At 48.0% G+C, this 24,739-nt stretch overlaps 1 protein-coding gene across 4 annotated transcripts in view; it reads left to right on the plus strand.

Moving 5' to 3' along the window:
- kalrna (kalirin RhoGEF kinase a) overlaps positions 1–24,739 on the plus strand; it is a 149,987-nt gene that overhangs the window by 64,914 nt on the left and 60,334 nt on the right. For all 4 annotated transcript variants that reach the window (XM_086267606.1, XM_086267608.1, XM_086267605.1 and 1 more), the window contains exons 15-26: positions 6,330–6,521; positions 6,646–6,815; positions 12,040–12,214; positions 12,456–12,702; positions 13,666–13,832; positions 15,105–15,224; positions 16,005–16,073; positions 16,166–16,315; positions 16,400–16,549; positions 19,268–19,382; positions 19,504–19,619; positions 22,486–22,608. In XM_086267606.1, the coding sequence (XP_086123732.1) occupies positions 6,330–6,521; positions 6,646–6,815; positions 12,040–12,214; positions 12,456–12,702; positions 13,666–13,832; positions 15,105–15,224; positions 16,005–16,073; positions 16,166–16,315; positions 16,400–16,549; positions 19,268–19,382; positions 19,504–19,619; positions 22,486–22,608 (1,794 nt within the window). The remainder of the gene's footprint in view (positions 1–6,329; positions 6,522–6,645; positions 6,816–12,039; positions 12,215–12,455; positions 12,703–13,665; positions 13,833–15,104; positions 15,225–16,004; positions 16,074–16,165; positions 16,316–16,399; positions 16,550–19,267; positions 19,383–19,503; positions 19,620–22,485; positions 22,609–24,739) is intronic.

A 24,739-nucleotide genomic window follows, 5' to 3' on the forward strand; every position in this document is an offset into this window, starting at 1 on the left:
AAAAAATCGGATTTGATCAAAAAATCGGAATTGAGCATTAAGACCTGCAGTGTGAACGTAGCCTCTGTGTGGGAGCATTTATTTGATGTATTTATTGTGTCGGACCATCAGTCGACCTTTTGTCCAGCTCTCTGTGGGGGTTGGAGCCCCTCCACACTGTAGGGTGAGACGCGGGTCCACCCTGTGCAGTCATAAAGCTAACACAGAGAAACAGTCGCACACATATGAACACCTGCAGAATCACAGCGTGTAACCTAAATGCATAGTTAAGCTCCTAAGACCTGAGTGCATTTTTAATTTCTCTGTGCCATTTGGGCTGATGGGCACCTGATGAATGTAAAAACAAAGAATCACCTGATTTTTTATTTTTTTTACCTGATATTTGTTTCTGAGAAAAATGAGATCCACATAAGAGGACATTAGTCTGTGGCAGTGTAATGTCCTCGTAAGTGGACATCAGGCCCTTGCAGAGACACTGCACATTAGTGGCAAAACACCAGGACCTGAAAAATTCAAAGAACAAAGGTTACGCCCTCTTCTATAAATGTATAAGGAATCTTCTGAAGGTGATTACATAATGGTTTTATTCAAAGTTTCTTACATAATATAAGAATTACTACACATAATGTCAGAAAACTGATACTAAAGATACTTGGATATCATTGGATGCTAAACAGGCCTTCGATAGAACTGAACGGCCGGTTCCATCTAATGTGGTTCCCAGATTGGGTTTTGGTTTGTGTTTCTCAAGAGGATCAGAATCTTATACACAGAGCCGATTGGCAGGCATAACAAATGGAATGACTTCTAAACCAATAACAGCGACCTGCCCAACAAGGGTGCCCTCCTCCACCAGTGCTGTTGGCCCTCGGCCTGGAGCACTGAGAGTACACCGAGCTTTGACTGGGATCCAATGAATGACAAGTGCATCTTATATATCTCTACCCCGATGATGTTCTCCTCTTCTTATCTGGCAGTATCTAAATACATCAAAATGGCGCCGGTGAGGTCGGCTGCCGTGCTGGATGCTCTGCCCTAACTTCTCCACTTTTTGCAGTTTTTCGTCACTTTTTGCTATATCTGCGATAATCTTGCATGGGCATCATGCAAAACACACAAATCCGCTACAGTAGAGACATTCTGGTTTCTATTGGTCTGCAATACGCGAACATTTCACCATGTTTAACTCCGGACCCAAACTGGCCAAAGGAGATCCTGAGAGAGAACAAAGGACGCGACCCTAAGCGACGGCCTCGAGGTAAAAGAGCCGGCATCAGGAACAGGCTACGGGCTCGCGCACATCGCGCACCCATGCCCAGTATCCTGCTAGCCAATGTTCAATCCATCGAGAACAAGCTTGATGACCTCAAAGCCAGAATCAAGTTCCTGAGAGACATTCGGGACTGCAACCTCCTCTGCTTCACCGAGACTTGGCTGAACCCAGCGATACCAGACCACGCCGTGCAGCCGACGGGGTTCTTTTCGGTTTACCGCATGGACAGGACAATGGAGTAGGGGAAGAAAAGAGGTGGTGGAGTATGTTTGATGGTGAACAACAGATGGTGCGACAGCACAAACATCTCCCCACTCACACGCTCTTGCTCGCCCAATCTGGAGCTTTTGATCGTTAAGTGTCGCCCTTTCTATCTCCCTCGGGAATTCACTGCGGTCATTGCCTGCACTGTTTACATTCCGCCTCACGCGGACTCGGACACTGCCTTATGTGAGCTACATGAGGCTCTCACACATCAACAAACACTTCACCGAGATGCCGCACTCATTGTTGTGGGAGATTTTAACAGAGTGAATCTCAAACGGACATTTCACAACCTTCACCAGCACATCAACTGCCCCACCCGGGGCACGAGGACATTAGACCACTGCTACACCCCGTTCAAGAACTGTTACAAGGCTCAGCCCCTGCCGGCATTTGGAAAATCGGACCATTCCGCCATCTTCCTCATGCCTGCTTACAAACAAAGGCTAAAGCAGCAACCACCAATCAGGAGGGAGGTCGCTCGCTGGACGGACCAATCGGTGGCCACGCTGCAGGACGCACTGGATGACGCAGACTGGGACATGTTTCGGCGCAGCTCTGATGACATCAACATGTTTACGGAAGCGGTTGTGGGATTTATCGGGAAACTAGCGGACAACACAGCAGAAAGAACTATCATCCGAACGTTTCCCAACCAGAAGCCGTGGGTGGATAAAAACATCCGCGACGCTCTGAGATCACGCACCGCTGCCTACAATGAAGGGCTTGTCTCCGGTAATATGGACCTATACAAGGCTGCGTCCTACAACGTGCGCAGCGCGGTCCGAAAGGCAAAGCGGAGCTACGGGGAAAAATTAGAGTCACAGCTACGACAGTGCGACTCTAGGAGCCTGTGGAAAGGACTGCGGACTATAACGGACTATAAACGACCAGCTTCTTCAATGATGAATGCCGATGCTTCACTGGCTGATGAGCTGAACACGTTTTATGCTCGCTTCGACGCCGCAGCAATTAAAACAACAAACGGCTGCGCGCGCTCGGAGTGCACCAGTGAAGAAAATGCATTCGTCATCACAGAGCATGCCGTGAGGAACACCTTCAGGAGGGTGAACACCAGGAAGGCAGCAGGACCAGATGCAATCCCTGGCCGGGTCCTTAGAGCCTGCGCTGATCAACTAGCACCGGTGTTCACGGAGATCTTCAACCTCTCCCTGGCCCAAGCTGCGGTTCCCACGTGCTTCAAACAGTCCATCATTGTTCCTGTTCCAAAGAAACAACAGCCCGCTTGCCACAATGACTACCGTCCAGTAGCACTGACTTCAATTGTGATGAAGTGTTTTGAAAGACTGATGAGAGATCACATCACTTCTTCACTTCCTCCCACCATCGACTCACTTCAGTTTGCTTACCGGACTAATCGTTCCACAGACGATGCCATATCTCACCTGCTCCACACATCCCTGAGTCACCTGGACACTGGCAGAGGGAATTATGTTAGGATGCTGTTCGTGGACTACAGTTCAGCATTCAACACAATAATTCCCTCTAAGCTTTTCACCAAGTTGACGGATCTAGGACTCAGCTCATCACTGTGTCAGTGGATCCTCAACTTCCTCACAGACAGACCCCAATCAGTGAGGGTAGGAAAACAAGTCTCCCCCTCCATCTCACTCAGCACTGGAGTGCCTCAGGGCTGTGTTTTAAGCCCCCTGCTGTACTCACTGTACACTTATGACTGTGTAGCCACATCCGACACCACCTCCATTGTCAAGTTTGCTGACGACACTGCTGTTGTGGGCCTGATCTCCGACAACATCGAGACGGCCTACCTGGAGGAGATTAGGAACCTGGAGACCTGGTGCCAGGAGAATAACCTCCTCCTAAACATCAGCAAGACTAAGGAGCTGATCGTGGACTTCACTACAAAGCAGGCAAGGAATTACAAACCCCTCATCATCAGTGGCACGCCAGTGGAGAGAGTGGACAGTTTCCGATACCTGGGTGTCTACATCACTCAGGACCTGTCATGGTCCTGCCACATCAACAACCTGGTTAAGAAAGCCCGTCAGCGTCTCTTCTTCCTCAGAAGACTTAGAGACTTCCATCTGCCACTGAAGGTGCTCAAGAACTTCTACTCCTGCACCATCGAGAGCGTCCTGACGGCAAACATCTGCACCTGGTTTGGGAACAGCACCAAGCAGGACAGACGAGATCTGCAAAGGGTGGTGCGCTCGGCAGAACGCATCATTCAATCAGAGCTCCCTGACCTGCTGTCCATCTACACCAAGCGGTGCAAGTCCAAAGCTAGGAAGATTATGATGGACCTCTCCCATCCCAACAATGGACTCTTCTCACTGTTGAGGTCTGGGAAGCGCTTCCGCTCCCTTAAGGCCAAAACAGAGAGAATGAGGAGGAGCTTCTTCCCCCAGGCTATTCGGGGCCTGAACCAGGTGTAGGACTGGACTCTCACACACGTCACCACACGCACCACCACACATTTCCTATAATCCTATAATTCCTATAATTTATAATCCTTATCTTTATAATCTCTTCTGCTATTTGCACATTCTTTACTGTAAATTCCTAAGTTAATTTGTAAACTTTTGTAGTAAATTGTAAATATTGTAAAACTTTTCTTCTGTCATTTAATGGTCGGGCATTGTACAGCTACAAGCATTTCACCCCCATGTCATACTGTGTATGGTTGTGTGTGTGTGACAAATAAAATTTGAATTTGAATTTGAATTTGATTTGAAATTTGATCTTCAACCTCATAAAACAAAGTGATGCATTTGGACAGTTTTCGGAATAAATTATACAAAATCATGAGTGGTCAGCACTGTTGCCTCACAGCAAGAAGGTCCTGAGTTCAATTCCAGCATCAGGTCTTTCTGTGTGGAGTTTGCATGTTCTCCCTGCTGTGTGGCTGCTCTCCGGGTACTCCAGCTTCCTCCCACAGTCCAAAGACATGCAGTTAGTGGGGCTAGGTTATTGGTTACTCTGAAGTGCCCATAGGTGTGAGTGTAAGTGTGAATGTTGTCTGTGTCTTGGTGTTACGGTGTGAACACACCGTTAGCCCTGCAGCAGACTGGCGACCTATCCAGGGCGTACCCCGCCTCTCACCCTGAAACAGCTGGGATAGACTCCCCACGACCCTGGAAAAGGATAAGTGGAAGAGAACGGACGGATCAATGTTATATTTACATCAAGAGGAAAGAGATTCTCAAATAACAAAATCACTGTTTAAAAATGCAAAAGGAGGATTCATGTTTTGATTCATGTTCATGATTTTTTAAGAATTAAACCCGATATAAAAACAACCATTTGAACATTTTAAGGATTCACCAAACCGTGTTTTCTCACCAGTCTATCCTGATGCAATAATGCATCCTTTTCAGCAGGAAGAGCTTTAGGAGCCTTTAAACTATGGGCGAGTAAAGGCTTCAGAACATAGCAGCTCTTCATTCAAACAGCACCCGTATGATCGGCTGTGTCTAAACTTTGATATCTCTAAGAAGCTCTTTTTTCAAATCCCTGCAGTTGAGACAGTTTATTTAAACCAAACATCAGTCGTTCACATCTGAACCACAGCTCCTACACCGTGAAGACCAAACGATAAAGAAAGACACATTTCAGTGTTTATAATGTAACTGCTGCCTTTGACCAAGAGTCTGTCAGTAACAGGTTACAGGCAATGAAAACTGATATTAAGATGTTTAAACGCCCGGGAACAATCCGTTCACACAAGACTGAGATGATTACAGGAGTCAATGACAATGAGACCTTACCCCTGAAAACTGAATTGGTGGTCTCCTGATATTCCTGATGTTTGTTTGAAGTATTTGGGTACTTTGTGTCAGTGTGTGTGAGACTGTCCGGAGCTCCACAAATCCTGACAGATGCTAGTGCAGACGTTGTTGGGTCTTTGGTTCCAGCTCCTGTGAACCTCGAGTTGAGTTCTTCTGATATATTTGAGTTTTGTGGTTTTCCTTCATTATGATTCATGCTTTGCCTCCATGTCGTGCCCACGTGTCTCAGGTCGGCATCTCTGTGTTTCCTGTTTTATTTTGACAGTCTTTGTTGAGCTTCCCTCTGTCTCCTCACTCTTAATTTGTCCCAGCTGTTTCCCCATGTGGTTCCACTCCCCGATCACCTCCTGTCTGTGTATATTGTGCGAGTTTCCCCCTGACCTTTGCTGCACTGCGAGATTTCTTATGTCAACATTTCCAAGGTTTTCCTAGTGATCCGGGTTTTGTGTTTATGTATAAGTTCTTCCCAGTGTCGGTGTTTCTCAGTTTGTAAGTGTGCCTTAATAAACGGCACGCCCTCAGTTCCTCTCAGTCTGTGTCCTGTGGTCGGCGTTTGGTTCCTCACACAAAACACATGATCTGTCTCCGGGTATCGTGACAGTTGGAGTACAGGTGGTGCAAACACTGTCTGCTGGGCATCTACCCAGAGAGCCCTGCTTCATCAATATGTATTGATTTTTGGACTTTTAGGGGCTGGAAGAATCAATCATTGGAGACAAAAGGAAAAGTGGTCACATGTTATGTTGGACAAACTGACCTGGACTGTCAGAGGAAAGGCAGAGGGTTTGAAAAAGTATGGAGACTGTGATTGGACAGCAGTGCAGAATTCAATTGTTGGTCTGTATCTGAATGTGTTTGCTCAGGGCGACTGTTTAAAACGCTGGAAATGTCGATAAAAACATTGAAGTATAAAAACTGGAAAACTGCACCAAAAAACGGTTGCGCTCAGCTTTTTGGTATCGTGCACTGCCAGCTGTGGTTCATTATACCAAACTAAGGGAATGTTTCTCTCTACCTTGCAGAACACTTACACCAACGCAGACAAGCTGCTGGAGGCAGCCGAGCAGCTTGCGCAGACAGGAGAGTGTGACCCGGAGGAAATCTACAAGGCAGCTAGACACCTGGAAGTGCGAATCCAGGACTTTGTCCGCCGGGTGGAACACAGGAAGCTGCTGCTTGACATGTCTGTCTCCTTCCACACACACACTAAGGAGGTGGGGACAGTTTTGCTATTTATTCCATGTAGAGACAGGTGATAGATGTGTGTTGAAGCATCAGCCTGAAGTTATTCACTCTCTTTGCATTGACGATCATTTCTGTCTGCGTGTCTGCATCCAGCTATGGTCGTGGATGGAGGAGCTGCAGAAGCAGCTGCTGGACGATGTGTGCTGCGATTCTGTGGACTCAGTTCAGACTCTGATCCAGCAGTTCCAGCAGCAGCAAACAGCCACACTGGAGGCAACGCTCAATGTGATTAAAGAGGGAGAGGAACTAATGCAGCAGCTGAGGTAACAGTCATACTCTTCTTATTGTGGCAGTATTAGAGCGAAAGAGAGAAGCTGACACCAACTAACAACTGAAGTAGTGAAATGAGGATTTCTAAAGTTAATAGAGCATCTCAGATTGTAGCATCAATACTGCAAATGTCATAAAAACACACAGACACATAAATACTACACAAAATGTTCAATCAAAGCACAATAACAGAAACAGTGATAGCAGCAGAAACAGGAGGGGTGGAGCAGTGAGTTCAGGGGTGGTGTCAGGACCCGCACAGCTGATCTCCATCCATCCTGTCGGACACCGGGACAGGACAACAGACAAGTGTTGGACTAACTGGAGCATCCAGCTGGAAAGCTGTAAAAGTGAACTGGTTGGAAGAAACCAGTAAAAGAAAAAACGATCATTTTGAGAAAAAAGCTGAAATGATCTTTGGGGGAAAGTCCAGAGTTTACAGTTGATTTATAAAATGCCTCTTTACTGCAGGAGGGTGGAACTGCTGTGCCTTTGCATCTGTCCAGTACCAGCCGTTCATGTCCCGTCTTCATACTGATCAGCACTCTGTGTTTATGTGCTAATGAAACATCATTTCCTTCCTGTGAAATGCACTATACACAGGTACACACACACACAGGTCTTTATCACCAGCTTCCACATTTATTCATAGTTTTCCCAGGTTATGATATGAACACAGTCTGACAGCTGTCGGTCCCAGCTGATTTCTCTCTCCCTCCGCTCCTCCGGCCGTCCGGCCGACCCTACACCCCCCCCCCCCCCCCCCCCCCCCCTTGGGGCGCGGGCAGGATGCGATAGCCGCCGTCTTCTCCACCTGTGGACGCACCTGCCGGCCCCCCAAGTGGTACCCCAGATACTGTACCTCCCTCCGTCCAACCGCACACTTCTTCGGGTTGGCCATGAGCCCCGCCCTCCTCAGGGACTCCAGGACCGCGGCACATGCTCCGCCCAGGTGTCGCTGTGGATGATCACGTCATCCAGGTAGGCAGCAGCATATGCAACGTGCGGACGCAGCACCCGGTCCATGAGGCGCTGAAAGGTGGCAGGGGCTCCGAACAAGCCGAACGGAAGCGTAACGAATTGGTACAACCCGTACGGAGTGGAGAAGGCCGTTTTCTCCTTGGACTCGGCAGACAAGGGAATCTGCCAGTAGCCCTTGGTTAAATCCAGTGTCGTGAAAAAACGGGCCGTGCCCAGCCGATCCAGGAGCTCGTCGACCCGGGGCATGGGATAAGCATCAAAACGTGACACTTCATTCACCCTGCGATAGTCGACACAGAACCGTATAGACCCATCCTTCTTTACCACAAGAACGATGGGGCTACACCAGGCGCTGTGCGACTCTTCTATCACTCCCATTTTCAGCATTTCAGCCAATTCCCTCTGAACGATTTGCCGTTTATGCTCAGGAAGCCTGTAGGGCCGTGAACGCACCGTCACGCCAGGCTGCGTTACAAAATTATGCTCAATGAGAGACGTTCGGCCGGGCAGGGGGGGGAACACATCTGCAAACCGCTGTTGTAACGCGACAACGTCCGCTCTCTGGGCCTGTGTGAGATGGTCATCACAAGGGAGGGAGGCAGGAATGATGGAATTTGGCACCTCCAGCCCCAACTCATCTCTCTCCTTAACCAGGCTTACCAGAGAAGCGGTTTCAACCTCTCTCCACTCTTTAAGGAGATTGAGGTGATAAATCTGCGTGGCCCCTCCCCTGTCCGACCGAGTGACCTCATAGTCAACGTCCCCGACTCGCCGTGTGACCACAAAGGGTCCTTGCCACTTGGCGAGCAACTTCGAGCTGGAAGAAGGGAGTAATACAAGCACTTTGTCTCCCGGTGAAAATTGCCTGAGTCTAGCCCCTCTGTTATACAGGCGTTGCTGACGCTGCTGAGCCTGGAGCAAATTCTCCCGTGACAACCTCCCCAAAGTGTGGAGTTTCTCCAACACGTACTGAATCTCATTCTTGGCGGGGCTCGGACCGTCCTCCCAGCTGTCTTTAATCAGGTCGAGCACCCCATGCGGCTTCCTGCCGAACAGTAGTTCAAAGGAAGAAAATCCCGTGGAGGCCTGGGGCACCTCCCGCACTGCGAATAACAGAGGGTCTAGCCAGTGATCCCAATTGCGTTCATCCTCGTTAATGAACTTACGAATCATGGACTTTAAAGTCTTATTCAGCCGCTCCACCAGCCCATCCGTCTGAGGGTGGTAGACGCTGGTCCGAATAGATTTAATGCCCAGTAATTCATACAGTTCCTGCAGTGTGCGAGACATGAACGACGTGCCCTGGTCAGTCAGTATCTCTTTCGGGATTCCGACTCGGGAGATGACCTGAAACAGTGCCTGGGCCACACTCTTAGCCGAGATGGTGCGCAGCGGAACTGCTTCCGGGTACCGCGTTGCATAATCCACCAGGACTAATACAAAGCGGTAGCCGCGTGCACTCCGGTGAAACGGCCCGATGAGGTCCATGCCGATGCGCTCAAACGGGACCTCTATGAGTGGGAGCGGGCGCAAAGGCGCTCTTAGTATGGCCGGTTGATTAACAAGTTGGCAGTCCGGGCAGGACGCGCACCAACGGCGCACATCCGCTCGGATGCCCGGCCAATAAAATCGGGCTGTTATTCGCTCCAGAGTTTTTTCGTATCCCATATGCCCTGCCATGGGGTTATAGTGGGCTGCCTGGAAAAGCGTTTCCCGGCGGCCCTGCGGCACCAACAACTGGGTGTGAGTCTCCTCCGTGCGAGTGTCACGACTCACTCGATATAGCCTATCTTTTGATAAAATGAAGCGCGGGTAGGTCCGCACGGCTTCAGGGCGCACCACGTGACCATCAATCTCAATCACCTGGTCAAAGGCTGAGCGTAGGGTGCCATCACGAGACTGCTCCAGTGGGAAATCACCCGTGGGGGAAACCTCCGGAGCCGGCGGGGCTTCCCATGAAGGACCCGCCGTCTCCCCCTCCCCGGAGTCAGTGTCGGATGACCCCGCGTCACCGCTGAGCGCCGCGCACACTACATGCTACTAACGGTTGTGATTGCATCCCCGCATACTGTCCCAATAGATGATGAAACCCTGGCCAATTCGTGCCCAGAATTAGGGGATGGGACAGGCGCGGGCTAACCGCAGCCGTTACTCTATGCGTTTTGCCCTTATACTTTAATAACAGCGGCACTATGGGATACCTGTGAACATCACCATGAACACACTTCACCTCCACCCATTCTGCCTCCAGCAATGCCCCGGGGCGAACCAAGCCTTGGTGCACGAGGGTCTGCGTGCAGCCCGTGTCCACCAAAGCATGGTGTATACCCCCTCGAGTCCTTACCGGAATGCTGTATGTCCCTCCTGGACCGGGAGAGGGTGCTGGGGCACCGGCAACGCGGAACACCTGCCCCACTTCCATCAGAGGACAGTCCCTCCTCAGGTGTCCCAGTTGCCCGCACTTCCAGCACTCCTGCCCCGGTGTCTGTGCTGCTCTCCGTGGCTCAGGGGCGGCACTGCTCATGTCTGATCCCCGGGAAGGCACAAACGCAGCAAAAGGATTAGTGGGGCTCAGCGCCGGCGCCCGCTCTGCCTGCCCTGGCGCAGGTACCCGGCGCCTCGGTGCCGGCACTGGGGCTTGTTTGCTCGGCCTCCGGCCGCTGTCCCCGGGCTCCCCTGCTTTAGCGGCAAGGTGGTCCTCCGCCAACATTACCGCCACCTCCAGACTCGCGGGACGGTGGCACCTGACCCATCTCGCCGTCTCCGCAGGCAGCCCCTCCACGAACTGCTCCAGCACCACCTTGTCCACCAGCAGCGTCTCGCCCTCTGACGATCCCGGCTGCAGCCAGCGCACCGCCGCGTCATGCAGCTGCCGGGCCCAAGCAAACGGCCAATCCGCCGCGGCTAGCCGACAGGCCCGGAACCGCCGGCGATGATCCTCAGCGGTGAGCCCCAACCTGTCCACCACCGCCCGGCTCACGTCCTGGAAGCTGCTCCTCGAGGTCGGCGGCAGACTCAGGGCCGCCGTCTGAGCCTCCCCCGACAGCAGAGGAAGCAAACGCGGAGCCCACTCCCCCTGCGGCCACTGGCAGGCCTCCGCCGTGGCACGAAAAGTCTCCAGGAAAACCTGGGGGTCGTCCCCCATCCGGGGCATCGCCACCGACAGCGGCGGAGGCTTCGGCGGGGCAGCGGCTCCGACCAGCTGCTCCAGAACCAGAGTCTGCCGGTCCGCCTACTCCTGCAGCGCAGCCAGGTGAGCCCGCTGGGCCGCCGCTTGGTCTTGGCACATCTTCACCAGAAACTGCAAAGGCTGGGCGGGCGGCGCAGCCTGTGGGTCGGCGCAGCCTGTGGGTCGGACATCCCCACGCCGGCCGGATCCTGGGTTTCGGCACCACTTGTGAAATGCACTACACACAGGTACACACACACACACAGGTCTTTATCACCAGCTTCCACATTTATTCATAGTTTTCCCAGGTTATGATATGAACACAGTCTGACAGCTGTCGGTCCCAGCTGATTTCCCTCTCCCTCCGCTCCTCTCCGTCTCACTATAAAAAGGGAAGGAAACCATTATCAGTCCAAATCGCCATCAGCTGTTCTCACCGGCATCTCCAGCACCGCCCCGTTGAGCCCACTGCACCACTCCTCCCCTGCAGCCGCGCCCGGGACCACACCTCCGCCACACTTCCTTACTCAAACCAACTGTGAAGCATGATTTCAGTAACTCAGAGGGAACAGCAGCCGCTTGTCTTGAAGCAACAGTGTCTTTACAGCTTTATTCTCCAAATGATCAATAATATTTTAATTAATACTCAGCCTATTTTATTTTTACTTGTATTTTTTTCTGTTCTGGCACTGGATATGAAATAACACGACACCACCACAAGGTTATAAACTCATAGTGCATCGTGCACAAGCACGAATGCTGGCGGTGCTTCGGTTACTCTGTAGGGTCTGCAAAGAGCTGCAGAAGCCTGGGAATGCGCTCACAAAGATAACAGACATGGCCGTGTGTGTGTGTGTGTGTGTGTGTGTGTGTGTGTGTGTGTGTGTGTGTGTGTGTGTGTGTGCTCTTCATCTACACACAGAGTGGAGCAGGCAGCATTCATGCTACTCTAAACACAGAGAAATATGACCTCTGTACTGGTGTTCTCAGGAGCACACGCATCCTCGAGTTTGGAGACGAGTTGGACCATTTTGAATCGTCTCCTCCTGTATCCTGTGTTTTTGCAGGGATGCAGCCATGTCCACCAATAAGACGCCACACTGCAGTTCCATTGCGCACATACAGGGTGTGCTGCAGCAGCTGGATGAAGCCCAGGGCCAGATGGAGGAGCTGTTCCATGAACGCAAAATCAAGCTGGACATCTTTCTGCAGCTTCGCATCTTTGAGCAGTACACGATAGAGGTCAGGCAAGAGGAATGTTGGCTCAGTGCGTACAGTTAACTAGACGTGATGTGTTAACGCCAATCAATGCGCCTTCTTTCACCGAGCAGAATAGAAAAACATATTTTGCTAATTTTGAGGTTTTGTCAGCAAGTCTGTCAGGACCAAGTGCTCAGATCAGCTGCTGGACCAGGTCTGGCTCTCGCTGTGTTCTGTTGTTCACTTGAATCTTTATGATTGCTCGCTTTTCCCGTTCTGGCAGGTCACGGCAGAACTAGACGCTTGGAACGAGGATCTGTCTCGTCAGCTGAATGACACCAGCCGCTCGGGCGCTAGCAGCAGCAGCGGGGGAGGCAGTGCCTCGTCCGCCGGCTCAGAGGATATCGGTCTGGCAGAACAGCGGCTGAAGCGGCACGCAGAGAGGAAAGCAGCCATGAACAACATGACCTATGAGGTGATGCAGCAGGGTCAAGATCTGCACCAGTACATCATGGAGGTCCAGGCTTCAGGTAAGGGACGCACACATGATTCCTCTATGAGCGCGCAGGAGTGAACCATGAGGTCTGAACTTGAATCTGACAGAGCCTTTCTGTGGCAGGTCCAGACTTTTTTATCCACTGCCTTTAGCGCACACTGAGCCACACACTTTTGTGCTCACAGCCTTAGTCCTTGTTGTTTTAGTCGTATTAATCTTTCTCTGTTATATTTGGATTCCATCATTGTTGTGCATTTGACTTTGGGAAAGCACTTTGTGCAGCATAACTAAACTTGACCTTGACACTAACAGAGTGCTACTCTGGTCCCAGGTGGGATCAGTCTCTCTGAATCGCCACACAAACTGAACGCTCTGTTTGAAGCCCAAAATCACTTTCAGTGAAAGTAAAAAGTTAAATGGGAATATAGCATCCTTAAGATGCAACATGGTGAATCTTTTCTGTTTGCAGCTATTCAGCAATTCATACTTTGTCACGTGGGCGATCGTGGCTCAAGAGTTGGCAGTTCGTCCTGTAATCGGAAGGTTGCCGGTTCGAGCCCCGGCTCCGACAGTCTCGGTCGTTGTGTCCTTGGGCACGATACTTCACCCGTTGCCTACTGGTGGTGGTCAGAGGGCCCGGTGGCACCAGTGTCCGGCAGCCTCGCCTCTGTCAGTGCGCCCCAGGGTGGCTGTGGCTACAATGTAGCTGCCATCACCAGTGTGTGAATGGGTGGATGTGTAAAGTGCTTTAGGGACTAGTAAAGCACTATACAAACACAGGCCATTTACCATTATTTCTTATTTTTACCAAATGCATACAAATTACAAATGAATTGCCCTCTGGGGATAAATACAGTCTCTCTGATCCTGAAAACAGGGCTTGGCTTGTTTATCCTTTCTTAGATAGCAGCATTTCTCTGGTTTCTGAGGTTCTCCAAAACTTCCTTTACACTAATTTGTTGACATGACAGAAGCAGAACGTGTGTGTTTGTCACAGGAATCGAGCTGACGGGAGAGAAGGACTTGGACTTGGCCTCTCAGGTTCAGGAGCTGCTGGAGTTCCTGCATGAGAAGCAGCAGGAGGTGGAGGTCAACGTGCAGCACACGCACACGCGGCTGGAGCAGACTCTTCAGCTGCGCCACCTGCAGGGAGAAGTTAAACAGGTGAAGGCATGGCACTCACAGGGACGACTCCATCTTTAACCTACTTTGCTATGCGGCTTCAGTTTGTTGTCCCAGATCTAGAAAACATCGAGACTCAGAGAAAGCTGGATCCTAGTCCAACTAGAGCAACGTTGTTATCAACTGTTCTCGTTTTGAACAGGCTGCTCGATGTTGGAGAAGTGACAGGAACAACAGCCAGGCTGTGTGTGTAGACAGGAAACACACTGCTACTGCTGCAAATGGATACAGCTGAATCATTTATTAAGCTCATGCCAACGTGCTAATAACACGCAGGCACACACCCTCACTGCTATCCTGTCTGAGATCACTCGTCAGTAAAGTTCACAACCTTGAATAGATGAGGCACCTCGTCTGCCATGGCTAACGTCATCTTCCACAGGACCACTCTCACTCCAAACACACATAACACTCACAGGTTGTCATGTTTTGAGGCAACCTTGCGCGTCCCTGTGATTGGATTGAACCAACAGAATGGGGTTGGAGGTTGGCGCGCCTGAGCGAAATCACTCCCCCCTGCACGTAAATGATTGTTGTTGATGTGGATGTCGAGCTGTGAGCGGAGAGCTGCAGCCGGCGAGGGAAGATGTCACTGAGCGGTGAATCGGGGTCGGGCCGTGCCTCCTACCTGCCACAGTCACATGATGTCATGTGTTAGGTTTTGGGATGTGAACGCGTTGATTTCACCGTGTTACAAAGAAATGTAACCCGAGGAGCACATGCATGTCACAGGTGCATCAACACTAGTTGTTGTAAACTCTCAGAAGCTGTGTGTGTCGTGTAGTTGAAGCTCTGACTAACATAATGCGTGTAGTGCAAGTGTGTCCATTAAGACATCAGTCAAAGCCAAAAACAGTCTATTTATTTGTACTTGCACAAAATAACCTTTGACCTTTCACTGCTGTAAGTTTCCTTTTGTTAAGAATGACGCATGTCACACAAAAGATCCGAGGTGTAGTCCTACTGATATTCTGATTACACATTATTAAAGATGTTTCAGTAAGTGTGTCAATAAAAACATTACTCATGATAAACGCTCCCAGATGTTTGCGCGTGTTAGTCGTGCAGGACTGAAGCTGGAGTTTCCCGAGCTTCACTCGTGTAGCTCCACAGCGTCTGCAGACACACGCACACGTATTACATGTTATTAGTACAGATATGGTTTTAGTGAGGGAGGCTTTCCCGCCACAGCGTGTATACACCTGCATGTTTATATAAGTCGTATGTTGTCATGGTGTCTGACTCGTTGTCTAGGTGTTGGGTTGGATACGTAACGGAGAGTCCATGCTGAACGCCAGCATGGTCAACGCCAGCTCGCTGTCTGAGGCCGAGCAGCTTCAGAGGGAGCATGAGCAGTTCCAGATGGCTATAGAGGTACACACACACACACACACACACACACACACACACACACACACACGGCCTAATTATTTACTGTACAGGAGTAATAATTTTTCAGTGTGTGCTGGTTTGAATCGTAGCAGATGTGCACGCAGTGACACAGAGGTGCTCTTTGTGATGTGTGTGTGTGAACCAGGCTTACCTCAGTCGTTTACATTCTGAGTTTGAACAGTTACAGCTGCTTCACACACACTTACACACACACACACACACACACACACACACACACACTTACACACACACAGTAAATCCTTTAAGTGCTGTCACTGTGGTGTTACTTTAAATAGCTGACCACAGAAGTCTGAAGGTGTGTGTGTGTGTGTGTGTGTGTGTGTGTGTGTGTGTGTGTGTGTGTGTGTGTGTGTGTCTTGATGATATGACTCCTGCATCTTCCTGCTGATGTGCTGCTGTGTACCCAGGCTCACGCACTCGTGCACAACAATATGATCAACAATATAAAATAAACTTTTGCCTCCTTACTGCTGTATTTAACTTAAATAAAACAGTGAATGAAATGTTAGGATCATTTTAATACAGCTTAATCATCAGAATTGTAATCAAAGCTGTAAATGATCTTTTCTGGCACAGAGTCGAACTTTAAAGATTCTTTTTGCCTGGAAGAGATTTTAAAAGTTTTAGAGGCCCTTTAACCTTTAAGCCTTGTGTTTGTGTAGACCTCCACAAAGGCATGTTAGGAATGGTATATTGAACTGAGTGAAAGTGGAGATAATAACCAAATCTCCTCTCTTCCAGTCTCTGTTCCACGCTAACTCTCTTCAGAAGACACATCAGAGTGCTCTGCAGGTCCAACAAAAAGCTGAGGTGAATCTTCTTTAATGCCTAACTAACTGTTTCCCTTCATTTCTCCGTCGTCAGTAGTTGACAGCTCTGACCTCTTTTGCTGCTTTTGTCAGATGATGCTACAGGCGAGTCATTATGATCCAGAGGCAATTCGAAGCTGTGCTGAGAAGGTTGCCGTGCACTGGCAGCAACTGATGCTGAAGATGGAGGACCGTCTGAAGCTGGTCAATGCATCCGTAGCCTTCTACAAGACATCTGAACAGGTGCACTTCAAGCAAACTCCACCGTCGCTGTTTTTGTTTTCTTACATCAGCAACAGGAAGGTAACTGTTTGTGCGTCTGTGCAGGTGTGCAGTGTGTTGGAGAGCCTGGAGCAGGAGTACCGCCGCGATGAAGACTGGTGCGGCACACACGACAAAGTGGGAAGTTCATCCGACAGCGACCACCTCCTGCCTCTGATCAGTAAGCACCTGGAGCAGAAAGAAGCCTTCCTCAAGGTGATTTCATGTCTCACTGTCTAAAAGAACAAAGCAGGCTGCTGGGCTTGTTTTGTTTGATAAATAACGTATGCAGATGATGCCATCATGTTCTACACAACTAATAACATGTATATACAGTATAAAAGTTTCCCACTTGCATTGCGGGCATCTTTGTACTTCAAGCTAGTGTCCTCTACCAGAGGCCTGGGAGCTGGAGAGTCCTGCAGGGTCTTTTCCTAGGACTGTGCTCTTCATCGCAGAGTTCTCAGATGTTGTTCCTGCTGCAGCCACTCACCTAGCTTGATGGTCAAGTGCTCTGATTAGCACGGGGACCACTGTTGCCTTCATCCTCCACATCTTCTCCAGCTTCTCATGTTCCTCCTCCCTGCTATAGCTACCACTCGGTATAGCTACACCTATCACAGCGGCTGCTTGTCTACCACTATGTTGGTTAGCCACCACCATTGTGTCCGTCTGTATCTGGAAGTCCCACAAGATCTTAGCTCGGTCATTCTCCACCACCCTTGGGGGCATCTCCCATTTTGACCTCGGGACTTCCAGGTTATACTCGGCACAGATGTTCCTGTACACTATGCCGGCCACTTGGTTATGGCGTTCCATGTACACCCTGCCTGCTAGCATCTTGCACCCTGCTGTAATGTGCTGGACAATGTTCCCTGTAATGTTTCATGTGTCTCCCTGAGCGTCCCTTGGACCACTGTGAGCAACAGCAGACGTGTGCACTGTAGTCACGCCAGCATCTAATCATCCAAGTTACATGGTTTATTAAAATAATCAGATTACAGCATTTATGTTAGACTACTTTTAAGTAACTGCTTTAGCCCACTTACAATGAAAATTAAAAAAATCTTGTTCATCACCTGTGTAGCATGTTAACACTGTTGGAAGTAAAAATAACTTGAACTTCAATTTTGAAAACACAACTTTTTTTTTTATTTTTTAAAAGCTCTGACTTGTATTATGAGTCTGAGTCTGTGGTCTGGGAGAGAGTCTGTAACTCTGTCTGCAAAATATAATATATAATGACCAATGTTGGGTAATTAATTATATAGTTACTTCTTCAAAAAAGTAACTGAGTTATGCAAACAACAAAGTATTTTGCAGCTGTTTACCTAAAAATGCAGCCAAGGCGTTTTTAAACAAACATTTCAAACTATTTACAGAACAATCAGCTGTTCTGCATCAAATCTGATGCCACACAAATTATTTGTGCCGCTCCAAAAAATAATTTCTGTCCACTATGAGATGAAGGAGAACAACAGCCTGATACCTGCAGGCCTGACAGCAGCAGATGTATCACTGCTGTAACACCTGTAACACTCAGCAGTCGCCTCATTGTTCTGACACACAACAAAACTGTTGACTACACTACACACTAACTACACACTAACTACACACTAACTACACACTAACTACACACTAACTACACACCAACTACACACCAACTACACACTAACTACACACCAACTACACACTAACTACACACTAACTACACACCAACTACACACTAACTACACAAGACAACACACTAACTACACACTAACTACACACTAACTACACATCAACTACACACTAACTACACACTAACTACACACTAACTACACACCAACTACACACTAACTACACACTAACTACACATCAACTACACACTAACTACACACCAACTACACACTAACTACACACCAACTACACACTAACTACACACTAACTACACACCAACTACACACTAACTACACACTAACTACACACCAACTACACACTAACTACACACCAACTACACACTAACTACACACTAACTACACACTAACTACACACTAACTACACAAGACAACACACTAACTTTAGACTCCAAACAGGCTAAACGTGGCAAATCTGTCACATCTCAAACACGCCGTCACTCCTAAAACTTCCCCCTCCCTAAACATCTAAATGCCATGTTGCCATATCATTTTTTGATTGGTCCACATGGTCCATTTTTCCACCAATAGGAAAGGCTGGTTTTTTTTGGTGTTGTTTTAGCTCACAGGCTTTTGAGTGTTTTCCTTATAAAACGCAGTTTCTATATAAAGTATAAACAACGACAGTATTCAGGAAGAAAAACAAACATTGCAGATATTTTATCATAACTCTGGTTTTACGTGGCCGATCAACACAATTTAAAAACTGGTATAAAGTCCACACTTTGTCCGTCAGTTGTTCCGTCTGTCCTGCTCACATCTCCAATGGTTGTACACGTTGTCATTAACGTGGCTTCACTCCACATCAGCCGCTTTGCTAAAACACCGGTGTCGCACATAAGGACGCTGTCAGAGCCTGTCAGCGATGTTGATTAGCTGCGTATATACGAATGTGAATCACATCATTGGCTGGACTGTGGGATAAGGTGGCATCGTTCTGATCCCATACAGGAGCAGCCAGTCACTGACTCACACTGCAGAACAGGATTGTTAACGTTTTCATTTCAATTTGCCAGCAGTGTGCAGCTTAGAGGGAACATTGGTGCTGGACTGTCTCAGCAGCACCTTTACACCGGGTGTTTCAGACCCAGCCTCTGTGGATCCTGGTGTTTTCTGGTGTTCCTGCCTAGAAAGGGCGCGTCAGGGACATTATCTGGTCTGATCATCTGGATGTCCCTGACAGCTTTGAGCACTTATTAGCAAACACATAGACATTGCACAGACAAGCAGCATGTTTACTGATGTTGGTGTGTTACAGGCGTGCACTCTGGCCCGGAGGAATGCAGAGGTGTTTCTGAAGTACATTCACAGGAACAATGTGAGCATGCCTGGAGCTGCCGGTCACACCAGGGGACCTGAGCAACAGGTTAAAGGTCAGTGCTGCTGATGCAGCGTGTGTGTGTCCATGTCCATGATAGGCAAGTTAGGAAGGTTGTGTAGCAGTTAGGGATGAACTCTGTGATTATTGTCCCTGATCTGTGTTGGTGTGCGCAGCTATTCTGAACGAGCTGCTGCAGAGAGAGAACAGAGTCCTTCACTTCTGGACATTAAAGAAACGACGGCTGGACCAGTGTCAGCAGTATCTGGTGTTTGAACGCAGCGCCAAACAGGTGAGTGTGTGAAGTCCAAAGAACGAACGCTCAGCTTTGACACGAGGCTCATCGTAGCTCTGGGTAACGCTTTATAGTAACCTTTTTTAATAAGTAGCACATTGATAGTTATTTGCAGTAATGAAACAATAAAATGACAAAGGTTAGTACTGTAAACACTGGGTGATTATTACAACGTTGCACAGAATGAGTAGAGTTTGCAGTGCACCTATAAACACTGTTTGAGTTAAGTTCATGCAACGCTGTTAAAAACACATCGTTTCATATTTCATGACTTTTTCAAATATGTGTTTGTATATTGGGAATTTTGGATGTTTTCAAACTCATACAACCAGTTGTGCTTCGAGCCGTACAGGGTTGTCATTCTAACACTATAGTCCGCGTTGCCTAGCAACACTTATTGTTTGCACACATTTTGGCTGTTTGTTAAGATGTGTTGGGCAATGAGACGGGCTACAGCGGGCAGGTAGCTGGCTGTGCAGAGCAGTGAGGGGCCGTAGCTGCACACAGGGTCCAGAACTGATGTGAGCAAATAAAGCAGGAAGTGTGCAGCAGAGTCAGACCAGCTGCAGACAGTCCAGAGCAGTGCGGACGGGAGAGGATAATAATGCATTTATTTTATTTAAAAGCACCTTTCAAGACATCCAAGGACACTTCACAGTAAAACACATAATAGAACAATGTCAACGAAGAACAATGAAAAACAAAAAGCAGAAGATAAAATAAACGATAAGTTCACAGCGAAAATGCAGATTCGAACAGATGAGCAGAGATTTAAACTGGAACCAGTGTTTCTTATATGTGGGCAGAGACTTCCACAGCCTGCAGCAGAGAGGTGAGCAGGAGCGAGGTTATGAAGGCCTTGAAGGTGAGCAGAAGAAGTTTGTATATTATCCAGATTTTCACAGGGAGCCAGTGAAGTTCCTGCAGGACAGGAGTGATGTGCTGGTAGGAGGGGTTCTGCTGATCATGTCAGCAGCACAGTCTTGAACCTGTTGAAGCTGATGGAGAGGTTTATGGGGGAGACCATGCAAGAGGGAATTACAACAGTCAATGCGGGAGACTATGGACGAGACTGTGGACAAGAATGGATGCTGTGTGGAAAGAAAAGGACGTAATCTGTTAATGTTACGTAGATGGAAATAGAACAGTGAGATTATTGATGTGACATTTAAAGCATAGTGAACGGTCTGATGACACCAAGGCTCTGAACCCGAGGAGAAGGGAAACTGTGGAGCAACAAGGAGGATTTCAGTTTTATCCTCGTTGAGTTTAAGAAAATTAAATGAATGGCTGAATGTCTGCTGCAGCCTGGTGCTGTGGACGCTGTGTTTTACTGTGTTGTTGTAGCTGAAACTGTGAGTTTCAAAGTGCAATAACATCGAGTCTCTTTCTTATACCTCCTGTATTTCAGCATAACTAATGCATCATTATCCAAATGATGTTCTTCTATACTCACTTATGAGGTAGCCGGTGTATAGTTTGCTGATCTAAATCATCGGTCAAAGCTTTGTTCAAAATTGTGACACGAAGTAACCTGTTTGCTGTTACTGCTGTTGTGGAGGATCGACGCCCTCTGGTGGTTCTAGGAGGTTTTGCATTGGTGTCTATGTTGAGGGTGGCAGTGGTGGAAAGTCCTAGAAAGCACAGTTTGTGTCCTGTTTCTCTCACGTTGTAGTTCTTTAGCTTACCTTGGCTGTCAGGTTTGGGCACCATGGTTAGCTGTAGGAGCAGATCAGGATTTGGGTAAAGTTTGTTTGTTTGTTTGTTTGTTTTCAGCACTACAGTGTGGTGTGAGACTCAATACTGCATCACAAGATAGAAGCTAAAGGAAACCTTGTGCATGTCAAATATTTTGATTTCACAAAAACAACAAAGATAAATTAAAATGTTGCTAATGGTTTATAAAGATCGTTGATGGTTAAGCAGCAGCCTGTTTCATGAACGTTCAGCTTTTTAATACTGGTTAGTATAAAGTGTTACCACTGTTCAAATATTGAGGGTGAGCACAAAAACAACAATTGGTCCTGGAGAGTCGGTCAAACAATGATTTGTAATGAACACACGCGTGGGGAGATGAACACTGCACACCGACGGCATCGATCGCCGCCCAATGATACACAAGCAGTTGTTTTTATACCATCAGGGTTTACTTTTATGACGCCCCCTCATGCGTCAAAGCAGATACAACACATGCATAAGTTTCAAAAGCACAGATGTTCTGTTGACGACTTTCGACACATCTAAAAGGACATCTTCTCCGTCTCGAGGCCAGGTGCTTCCTATTAATCTTCTAACTCTCGCTTATCTCCTGGAGCAAACTGTCCCTTATGCAGACATCATTTTGCAGCTACAAGCTTTTGCAAACTATTATTTGAATATTTGAACTCTTACCTAAACATGAGTCCAACTACTGTTTGCGTGTGTGTCTCGACCTCAAAATGCACTCGGCCTCACCCCGCCCGTTGATGCTTCTGGCCTTTTACCAGACTCTCTGTGATAGGTGTAATAATCATAACTAAGAACATGTGTAATCTACTGAATAAATGCTTTAATGAAATGATCATTAATGTAATGGTAATGATGGTTATGAATAGTAGCTGTAAAATATTTCCCTGATCTCCACACTCCGTCTCTTGACCACGAGGTCAAGAGGTCACCATACGTTGCGCTGTGTCACTCCTCGGCCCACTCAGCGCTTCTATGTCCATTAATGGCATCATGGACATCGGGCCACCGCCCCGGGGTCCACTGCCCTCGTGATCACCTTTTCCAACAATCCTCTGGCACCAGGAATGAGAGGCACAGTTAACACAAAGGGGCAGGATCAACTCTATGTGTGGTGTTTTTGTGTTGTTGTGTGCAGGCACTGGATTGGATCCAGGAGACAGGTGAGGTTTACCTGGCCACGCACACGTCACCCGGTGACAGCAGCGAGGAAACACAGCAGCTTCTCAATGACTACCATCACTTCAGACTTTGTGCCAAAGTATGTCCTGTGTGTGTGTGTGTGTGTGTGTGTGTGTGTGTGTGTGTGTGTGTGTGTGTGTGTGAGAACAGACAGATGTTCACCCTACACACTCTGATTTGTATTTGAACTTCACTACCAGTCAAACGTTTGGACACACCTTCTCCTTTAATGGTTTTTCTTTATTTTTAGTTCTTTCTGCATCGTAGATACAAACTGAAGACATCAAATATCTGAAGCAGATTTATAGAATTATGTAGCAAAGCTCTGTAAAAAACTCTAAAGTCTCATATTTTAGACTCTACTCTTTCTTTGTTGACAGCGCTGCAAACCTTCTCTCAGGTTTCACCTCACAGGTGAGCCTGTCAGGGTTCATGGTGGAGTTTGTTGCCTTCTTAATGACGTTGGGACCATCAGTTGTGTTGTGCAGCAGTCAGGTTGGTGCACAGCTGACAGGCCTGTTTGACAACTGTTAGAATTCATATTACGGCGAGAACCAATCAGCTGAGTAAAGAGAAACAACAGCCCATCATTGCTTTAAGAACTGAAGGTCAGTCAGTCGGAAAACTGCTAAAACTTTGAATGTGTCCCCGAGTGCAGTCGCAAAAACCATCAAGACTACGATGAAACTGTCTGACATGAGGATGCCCCAGGAAAGGAAGACCAGGAGTCCCTCTGCTGCTGAGGATACGTTTATCCCAGTCACCAGCCTCACAAATCACAAGTTAGCAGCAGCTCAGATCAGAGCCCAGATGGATGCCACACAGAGCAGCAGCAGACACATCTCTGCATGTTCAGAGGAGACCGTGTGAATCAGGCCTTTATGGTCAGACAGCTGCTGAGAGACCACGACTGAGGAAAAGCAACAAGCAGAGATTTGTTTGGGTCAAGAAACACAACGAATGGACTTTAGACCATCTGTGCTTTGGTCTCATGAGTCCAAATTGGAGATGTTTGCTTCCACCTGCCGTGTCTTTGTGCAACACAGAAAAGGTGAACGATGGTCTCTACGTGCATGGTTCCCTCTGTGAAGCATGGAGGAGGAGGTGTGATGGTGTGTGTGTGTGGGGGGGGCTTTGCTGGTGACACTGTTGGAGATTTATTCCAAACTAAAGGCAGACTGAACCAGCACGGCTACCACAGCATCCTGCAGCCACATGTCAGGGCAGCACAATGACCCCAAACACCTCCAGGCTGTGTGAGAGCTGTTTGACCAAGAAGGAGAGTGATGGAGGCCTGCACTGTCACCTGACCTACACCCAGTGGAGATGGTTTGGGATGAGATGGAGCGCAGAGTGAAGGCAAAGGACCAACAAGTGCTCAGCATCTCTGAACTCCTTCAAGACTGTTGGAAACCATTTCAGGCGACGACCTCATGCAGCTCACTTTTTGTTTACTGCATAATTCCATGTGTGTGTTCATTGCCTTCAATGAGAATCTACAATGTAAATAATCATGAAAATAAAGAAAAACCATTAAAGGAGAAGGCGTGCCCAAACTTTTGACTTTACTAGGCTTAAAGTTTTGGTTTGCATCAATTGTTTGGTAATTTTCCACTTTCACACGTGGGAGTCTGACAGCAGAGCGGTGAGGTGGTGCTGGGTCATCGACACCTCACAGCTTTCAAGCAGTTGAGGGATGATTATAATCAACCCTCAACATGTAAAGAGTGCAAAATCAGGAAAGAATCTGAATATAGTGAAAATAGTGATTAATATTAGAGGATGAGTAGACTGTTAACTGCTTCTAATAAAACTAAACACTCTGAGCAGGATTTCCTGGTCAAACATGGGAAAATGTTACAGTTCAACTCAAAATGTGTTTGTAGAGCACACTGAAGGACAACAGAGTCGACCAAAGTGCTTCACCATCAGTTAAAACAAGAGAAAACAATAGAGGAACAAATTCAGAAAAATAAGACGACAGTGAATTAACAAGAAAAACATCAAACAGGCCTGATGGTACTCAGGGTCAGCCAGGGTCAAAAAGTGAGTTTTAAGACGCGATTTAAAAGACTGAACCGAGTCTGACGTACGAGTCTCCTCTGGCAGATTCTTCCAGTCTGGCTGCTGCTGCCCGAGCTCCTCTGTGCTTCCAGACCTGGTTGTGCTAAGAGCATCTCAGTGCTCTTTTGTCACACATGTTGAGGAGT

Source organism: Aulonocara sp. 'chitande type north' Nkhata Bay, linkage group LG16 (assembly GCF_057382095.1).
Source record: "Aulonocara sp. 'chitande type north' Nkhata Bay isolate Kocher_YH1m ecotype deep benthic linkage group LG16, A_spYH_male_GT1.1, whole genome shotgun sequence".
In the NCBI taxonomy this organism is placed as follows: Eukaryota; Metazoa; Chordata; class Actinopteri; order Cichliformes; family Cichlidae; genus Aulonocara; species Aulonocara sp. 'chitande type north' Nkhata Bay.